Raw genomic sequence first — 9,419 nt, 5'->3', positions numbered from 1 at the left:
TTCCAATTTACTTTTATTTTTTAATTTGCTTCACCCTCTTGGTGCCCTTCGTTAAAGAAGCAACAATGCACTACTGGGAGCTAGCTAAACACATTAATTGAGCCAAAAATATGGAGGCATATAAGTGCACCCACCAATCATCAGCTCCTGAGTCTACCAGGTATCCTTTTCGACAAAGGATACACAGAGAACAGTAAATTGGAAAGTTGTTAAAAATCACATGCTCTGTCTGAATCATGAAATAAACAAATTGGGTTTCATGTTCCTTTAAGCAAGATTTTAGCTTGATTAACATGACAGAAAAGGCTCTTACATTTCTTTCTAACCCTATATGAAAGAGAGGAAAATCTAACAAAGGACATACATTTTTTCAAGCAAGGGTAAACATAGAAAGGTTGAGGCACCAATTTAAAGGTTCCCAAGAGATTTATAAGTACCAAGGTGGAAATGAGACTATACTCATTATTCATAGATGAATATTCCTGCAGACATTTCAGCACACAACAATAAAACTACATGCAAACACATGCACATGCTAATGTAAGTTTCGCTATAGCATACTCAATGTGTGCATATTGCTAAATATTTTACAGATACTGTAGATGAAGTTTTATATTCTGCTTGGTGTGTATATTCTTGTATTCAAATTTATACTATACAGTTTAATATTTATGTGAATATATGTATACCAGTTAGCATTGAGAATGTGTAAAAAAGGGCAAATACACTCATGAAATGTTTACATGCAGGTGCGGACACTTATGTAAATGTGTGCATATGAAAGAATACTATCTATCTTTCAGATGTACAATACTGTGCAAAAGTCTTAGGCCAGTGCTTTTTATTAAGATACAAATAGAAAATACAGGAAATATGTACAAAAAATATATTAAAAAAAAAATGTTCAGAACAAAATGGCTTCTTCAGGCAAAAGTCAGTATTTAGTGTGACCTCCCTTGGCCCTAAGCACATCTTGAACTCTTTTGGGGAGACTGTCCAGAAGTTTTCTGAAGTAATCTTCTGGTATATTATACCAGGCTTCTTTCAGCACTTCCCAGAGTTCTTCTTTAGATTTAGCTTGTCTTTTATTTCTCTCTCTGTCCCGGTGATCCCATACTGCCTCTATGATATTCAGGTCTGGACTCTGTGGAGGCCAGTCCAGGACTGTCAGTGTTTTATCAGCTGTTTTTCTCTCCAAATATGATTTCACTGCATTAGCAGTGTGCTTGGGACCGTTATCATGCTGAAAAATAAAACTATTCCCAATCAGGCATTTTCCAGAAGGAATGGTATGATGAATTAAAACCTGTCTGTTCTTTTCAGCATTCATGATCCCATCAATTTGGACAATATCGCCAACACCACTGGTAGAAATGCAGCCCTAAGCCCCCATGTTTCAATGAAGGTTGCAAGCACTCATTCTTCCATCTCTCTTCAACTCTTCTTCTCACATATTGTCGATGATTGGACCCAAAAATGTCAAACTTGCATTCGTCACTCCATAATACTCTTTTCCAATGATCTTTATTCCAATCTTTGTGAGCTTTAGCATATCTTAGCCTTTTCACCATTTTCCCCTTCCGAAAAAGTGGTTTCTTGGCTGCTACTATTCCACAAAGACCATTCTTGATCAAGCTTATTCGGACTGTATAAAAGGGTCAACTTGGCATTCCGATGAAGCTGCCAGATGCTGAGCCAGGTCCTTACTGGATTTCTTTAGGTCTCTCAAAGAAGAAACTATAAGAATCTTCTAATCAGATCTTAAAAGTTTCCTTGGCCTTCCAGTCCTATTTTGTCCTTAACCTTTCCTGATTCTTCAAATTTATTTATAACAGCTTGAATACCACATCTTGAGTTTCCAGTTTCTTCACTTATTTCACTTTAATAGTGGCCTTGCTGATGCAAAAGTATGATTTTTTGTCTGCCAAATTCTATGATCTTTGCATTTTGAATGGAATGATGTGATTGAAAGTTGGTCTTATTAGCAAGCTTCCAATGAATTAAACTTATACCACTTGTGTATATAATACTCAAGCATGTCTTGAACAAACCTGGAGCAAAAAAAAAAATAGCTTTTTCATAGCAGTCATTTTGACATGAAATAGTAGGAAAAATACAGGTGTTAGCAATGACATTTATTAGGGTTCCATTCCATTAAGGTTTATGAGAGCCATGTTCCTGCCACTGCTCAAGTGTAAGGGGAGGTTACACTACATACTTGTTTAGCCTATAGAAGATGTTTTTTTCTCTGTTTTTTTATACTGCATACAAATATCCTGTATTTTCTGTTTGTATTCTACTAAAGAGACTGAGAAATAAGTGCATATGGCCATTATACCATTGCTAAAACAACAAATCTAATGGTACTGCATAGTACTGTATATTTATGTTTGCACACATTATGCAGGTATGTTTATTTGTATACTTAAAGGCACATGAAACACACATTTTTTCTCTCATGATTTAGAAAGAGCATGCAATTTTAAACAACTTTCTAATTTACTTCTATTATCTATTTTGTTTTATTCTCTTTGCTGAAAAGCATATATAGATAGGCTCAGTAGCTGCTGATTCGTTGCTGCACATAGAAGCCTTGTGTGATTGGCTCACCCATGTGCATTGCTTTTTCTTCAACTAAGGATATATAAATAATAGAAGTAAATTGTAATGTTGTTTAAATTTGTATTCTCTATCTGAAACATGAAAGAAACATTTTGGGTTTAGTGTCACTTTAAAGATGTGTATACCTAAGCAGTGTATGTTTTCAGGAAGGAATGTGTATATTGAAGCAGCACATATATAGATATATATCTGCATATTCATATTTGTTTGGGTTTTGTTTACTACTAAAATCATTTATACTCCCAGTGGTCTGTGCTGAACTGTGTGCATTCTAGAATGTGTGCAGTCATTGGTGTACAATGCACCAGATGTGAATAAGAGAACATTTTTGGAGATGGCTACAACTCCATATCATTTTTATATACCTAAGTTATCCCAAATGCCTTCTTGTTGATATATTATTGCACAAATGTGCATTCCTGCACGGTGTCTTAGAAGGGTGTCTGCTCTTGTATCCACATTTTTGCAAGTGTGTGTACTATTCTATGAATTCCTGACACAACGTGAACTTGTGTGAAGTTGTGTATATTCCTGCAGGTGGTTGTCTACCTGTGTACTCCGGGAAGCAGAGAGTAAGTGGAGAGCTCTGGATTTTCTCCTGGAAGATGTCTATCTTATTCAGGAACAGAATGATGGAGGTGTCAGTGAACCACTTGTTGTTACAGATGGAGTCAAACAGTTTGAGGGATTCGTGCATCCTATTCTGTAACAGAAACAAGAGCCTCACGTCACACATGCCCTAAGCAAATTTAATGAATGGATAACATTTAGCATAAACTCATATGTAAAATTATTTGTGGAATATCTGCTTTAAAGCAATGCTGCATGATTTCATAATTCATAAACATGCAACTGTGTCTCTAAACCAAAATCCATGCACACTTACTCTCGTTCTTGTAGTTTTTTCTACCTAATAATTTATACTGAGTTTGTGTTGAATCTCCATCACTTCTAAAAAGTATTCAATAGGCTTTAAAAAAACGTTTATCACGGTTTAAGAATAGTGATTGAACATAACTGGCCACTGTGCAATGGTGATGGCTCCTTCAAATTTTCAAGCTTGCAACATGCACCAAGGGCCCGATGATCTAAAGCTCTCCGCTCTACGAGACTATCTAAGATGTCTCGTCAGTACCTTGAGGTCTCTCAAATAATGTTAGATAGGCACATTTTAGTTTGAGAGTTATTTAACTAGCAATACAGAGTTCTGGATGTGAAGGTGAGACAGACATTTCAAAATAATGCTCTGAAAAAGCCCCCAAAGGTTTTGGGTGATTTCTCTCCATGCTGGAGAGTTTTTGATCATCAGGACCTGAGAGTGTAGTAATGTTATCCTTACTATAGTAGCTGGACTTTCATTCATATTCTCATTAAATTATACAAGACTATATTAATTCTGAACTGGTAATGTTCTGTAATTAGTGAAGAGTTGGAAGTTTGCAAGAGATATATAACCTTGACATTGAACAAATTGCCAATTGCTTGCTTTGTTAAGGAGGGGCAGATGTTAGAAGCTCAGGTCTGATGACAGAAGTTAATAGAGCTATTTGTCTAGACATGCACACACAGTGAAAAGTCCCCAAGAGTAGCTAAAACAAGTATGTATCTAGAATTAATGTTTTCTTAAAAAGTTAAGAGTCAAGTTAAGCTCATGTCAAGGTTAGATAATAAGGTCTCATCTTGTAGCAGCTTCCAACTCTGTTGCCTTATGACGAAGCTTCATACCTGCTAAATTTGGAGGGTCTCCCAATATCTGCTGAATGTGTGGCCTTTGATACAAAGGTTGGACGGCAGAAGAAGAAAAAGTTTTGAAGAGCTGAAGGCGCAGAGATGTTTGAAGAAAAAGGACTGTGCAGGTTGTGTGGACACCTCCAAGCAGGACCAGGAAAGCAGAAAGCAAGTGAACATAAGAGGCAGCAAACCAAAGAGTCACACGATAAACAGCAGACAGCAGGCCATACAGGCACTGGTTACAGCTTTTGGTTAGTACTGACACCTGGAGGTAAGGAGGCCTGCAAAAGATTCTGTAGGATGATGTGCTACACTCTGCAAATGAAGGTAGTGTGGTTCAATAGTTGAGGAGTGAAGCAGAATGTGAATTACAACAGGTAGTCTCAAGAGGTTGCACTGACAAGCTTGTATTTATTCTTAACAGCTTGAAAATTATTATTTTTTTAGTAAAAAAAATTAAACATTTGTTAAGCAATATAAAACATGTATTCTAAAATACACAATTACCCTTGATAAAATATTAGAATACATTTTTCATAACCATCAAATACACTGTTTATAATTGATTCTATTGCAATATACAATTCTCTTGCTGTAAGGCTCAGATATCTTTCATGTAGACAAGATGAAACAGACAGTAAAATCAGGTGACTTGAAACCAAGAGCATGCAGATCAGTTCTTATATTTCTAAATATAAGATTTATACTGACCAGTAAGTCCATTCACATTCAGCCACAGTAAAAGGAATATCAGTTTAATCTTCTACTACTTGAGAGAGAGGTAGAACTTTCACCATTTTGCTGTTCCTTTCAACTGTATCTCTAATCTCAAGCAGTAGTATAGTCAAAATGTAACAAAGAGGAATAAGTTATAAAGAAAAAAAAGCAATTACATTTTATCCAGCAACAAAAATAGACACTATACTCGGGTTTTCATGTGTTACAGACAGCTACTACTTTATTGGTGAAATCTTGCATTTTCTCAAAGGGAAATTACTTAGAGGGAATCAAAGTTAATCAACATGAACTGAAAGTAAAACTTGTGAAGTTTTCTAAGCAAAGCATTGACTAAAGATTATGTAGCATCTACACTTTTAAAAAACATGCAAATCAGACATTAAAGAGACATAAATCCCACATATTTTTTTATTTAGAGTGAAAATGTAAAAAATAAATAATCAAATTTACTTGTATTATCAAATGTTCATCATTCTATTGGTATAATTTGTTGAAAAGCACTTAGGAAGGTGTAGGAGCATATACGTGACTTAAGCAATATATGACAGCAGTTTTATAACTATATTTTACATTTAATACAATAAACCACAAATATCAACTATTGGTGATAGCAGGGGCACCACACAAGACAAACTATTTTTTAAAAAAGTAAAAAAAAACACAACCCCCCCCCACAATATAATATAAAATTAATAAGAAATAACGATAATATTGGTAAAGAAAGTTCGTAATAGCGATCCAACTAATGATAAAAATGTGTATCAGTTCACACATCAAAATAGTCTCAGACAGGTTTTCTTAGGGTGTCAGACCATTCACCAATGATATCCTATAATATAAAATGAGAGAAGACACCTCCTAGTGTAACCCATTCATAAGTCAACATATGTGAGATATAACATAAAACCATTCACAGTTATGAAAGCACCATAAAGTGCCAATTGTGCAGATCAGATCCTACAGTATAATTGAGAAACACGTTGCTTGCTTTGACACAATGAGGCCTAGTTATCAAGCCGTCAACCTCAAATACGCTGGAATTCTGCGCCGTATTTGTGGCAAGGCTGATTCGCCTTAGTTATCAAAGGCTAGAGACCGGCAAAAGTAGAATTTAGTGACGTAAGCTTCGATCCGCCGGACTCAGTCCTACACAGATCGATTCCTACGTCACTCCAGATGTGTGGCACAATCTGACTACTTTTGCTAGTTATCAAAAAACTAGCAGGTACGCTCGGCACTTTTCCAGCCCAGCGTACCTGGTTTTCAATCCGCCGCCCTGGAGGCGGCGGATCCCATAGGAATCAATGGGAGTCTGACCATAGCGAAAGTTCATGTTCGCTGCTGCCAGACATCCCATTGATGCCTATGGGAGCTGTCTACACCTAACACCCTAACATGTACCCCGAGTCTAAACACCCCTAATCTGCCCCCCCTACACCGTCGAAACTAAATAAAGTTATTACCCACTAAACCGCCGCTCCCGGAGCCCACCGCCACTCTAATAAAATGATTAACCCCTAAACCGCCGCTCCCGGAGCCCACCGCAAGCTATAATAAATATGTTAACCCCTAAACCGCCGCTCCCTGACCCCGCTGCAACTATTATATTTGTATTAACCCCTAAATCGCCGCTCCCTGACCCCGCCGCAACTATAATATATGTATTAACCCCTAAATCTAAGTCTAACCCTAACCCTAACACCACCCAACTTAAATATTATTTAAATAAATCTAAATAATATTTCTATTATTAACTAAATTAATCTTATTTAAAACTAAATACTTACCTTTAAAATAAACCATAATATAGCTACATTATAAATAATAATTATATTGTAGCTATTTTAGGATTAATATTTATTTTACAGGCAAATTTCAATTTATTTTAACTAGGTACCTAAGTTACAATTACACCTAACACTACACCTAACACTACACTATACTTTAATAAATTATTTCTATTTAAAACTAAATACTTACCTGAAAAATAAACCCTAAGATAGCTACAATGTAATTAATAATTACATTGTAGCTATTTTAGGATTTATATTTATTTTACAGGTAACTTTGTATTTATTTTAGCTAGTTAGAATAGTTATTAAATAGTTATTAACTATTTAATAACTACCTAGCTAAAAGAAATACAAAATTACCTGTAAAATAAATCCTAACCTAAGTTACAATTAAACCTAACACTACACTATCATTACATTAATTAAATAAATTAAATACAAATAACTACAATTAAATACAATTACATAAACTAACTAAAGTACAAAAAATAAAAAAAGCTAAGTTACAAAAAATAAAAAAAATAAGTTACAAACATTTAAAAAATATTACAATTTTAAGCTAATTACACCTAATCTAAGCCCCCTAATAAAATAACAAAGCCCCCCCAAAATAAAAAATTCCCTACCCTATTCTAAATTAAAAAAGTTCCAAGCTCTTTTACCTTACCAGCCCTTAAAAGGGCCTTTTGCGGGGCATGCCCCGAAGAATTCATCTCTTTTGCCTGTGACAGAAAAATACAACCCCCCACCAACATTAAAACCCACCACCCACATACCCCTAATCTAACCCAAACCCCTCTTAAAAAAAACCTAACACTACCCCCCTGAAGATCATCCTACCTTGAGTTGTCTTCAGCCAGCCGACCCACCGATGGAACCGAAGAGGAGATCCGGAGCGGCAGAAGTGATCCTCCAAGAGGCGCTGAAGAAGTCTTCCATCCGATGAAGTCATCATCCAGGCGGCGCTGAAGAAGTCTTCCATCCGGGCGATGTCATCTTCCAAGCGGGGTCTTCAATCTTCTTTCTTCAGGATCCATCTTCATCCCGCCGACGCGGAACATCCTTCCTCCCCGACCGACTAACGACGAATGAAGGCTCCTTTAAGGGACGTCATCCAAGATGGCGTCCCTTCAATTCCGATTGGCAGATGGGATTCTATCAGCCAATCGGAATTAAGGTAGGAAAAATATGATTGGCTGATTGAATCAGCCAATCAGATTCAAGTTCAATATGATTGGCTGATCCAATCAGCCAATCAGATTGAGCTTGCACTCTATTGGCTGTTCCGATCAGCCAATAGAATGCAAGCTCAATCTGATTGGCTGATTCAATCAGCCAATAAGATTTTTCCTACCTTAATTCCGATTGGCTGATAGAATCCTATCAGCCAATCGGAATTGAAGGGACGCCATCTTGGATGACGTCCCTTAAAGGAGCCTTCATTCGTTGGTAGTCCGTCGGGGAAGAAGGATGTTCCGCGTCGGCGGGATGAAGATGGATCCTGAAGAAAGAAGATTGAAGACGCCGCTTGGAAGATGACATCGCCCGGATGGAAGACTTCTTCAGCGCCGCTTGGAAGATGACATCGCCCGAATGGAAGACTTCTTCAGCGCCGCCTGGATGATGACTTCAGAAGACTTCTTCAGGGCCCCTTGGAGGATCACTTCTGCCGCTCTGGATCTCCTCTTCGGTTCCATCGGTGGGTCGGCTGGCTGAAGACAACTCAAGGTAGGATGATCTTCAGGGGGGTAGTGTTAGGTTTATTTAAGGGGGGTTTGGGTTATATTAGGGGTATGTTGGTGGTGGGTTTTAATGTTGGGGGGGGTTTGTATTTTTCTTTTACAGGCAAAATATTAGTTTTCTTTGGGGCATGCCCCGCAAAAGGCCCTTTTAAGGGCTGGTAAGGTAAAAGAGCTTTGAACTTTTTTAATGTAGAATAGGGTAGGGCATTTTTTTTATTTTGGGGGCTTGTTATTTTATTAGGGGGCTTAGATTAGGTGTAATTAGTTTAAAATTGTTGTAATATTTTTTAAATGTTTGTAACTAATTTTTTTTATTTTTTGTACTTTAGTTAGTTTATGTAATTGTATTTAATTGTAGTTATTTGTATTTAATTTATTTAATTAATGTAATGATAGTGTAGTGTTAGGTTTAATTGTAACTTAGGTTAGAATTTATTTTACAGGTAATTTTGTATTTCTTTTAGCTAGGTAGTTATTAAATAGTTAATAACTATTTAATAACTATTCTAACTAGCTAAAATAAATACAAAGTTACCTGTAAAATAAATATAAATCCTAAAATAGCTATAATGTAATTATTAATTACATTGTAGCTATCTTAGGGTTTATTTTACAGGTAAGTATTTAGTTTTAAATAGAAATAATTTATTAAAGTATAGTGTAGTGTTAGGTGTAATTGTAACTTAGGTTAGGATTTATTTTACAGGTAAATTTCTCTTTATTTTAGCTAGGTAAGCTATTAAATAGTTAATAACTATTTAATAGCTATTGTACCTAGTTAAAATAAATTGAA

The 9,419-nt window shown here is 36.1% G+C and overlaps 1 protein-coding gene across 2 annotated transcripts in view; it reads right to left on the bottom strand.

The window, feature by feature from the left end:
- Positions 1-9,419, bottom strand: part of GNAO1 (G protein subunit alpha o1) — a 471,718-nt gene that overhangs the window by 28,245 nt on the left and 434,054 nt on the right. The window contains exon 7 of one of the 2 annotated variants that reach the window (XM_053700322.1): positions 3,172-3,325. The exons of the other annotated variant lie outside the window; for it this stretch is intronic. Within the exon in view, the coding sequence (XP_053556297.1) occupies positions 3,172-3,325 (154 nt within the window). The remainder of the gene's footprint in view (positions 1-3,171; positions 3,326-9,419) is intronic. 2 annotated transcript variants of the gene reach the window in all.

The sequence above is a fragment of the Bombina bombina genome, chromosome 1 (assembly GCF_027579735.1).
Source record: "Bombina bombina isolate aBomBom1 chromosome 1, aBomBom1.pri, whole genome shotgun sequence".
Lineage (NCBI taxonomy): Eukaryota > Metazoa > Chordata > Amphibia > Anura > Bombinatoridae > Bombina > Bombina bombina.
Note: the sequence above shows the minus strand (reverse complement) of the source record. Positions and strands in the feature narration are given on the sequence as shown.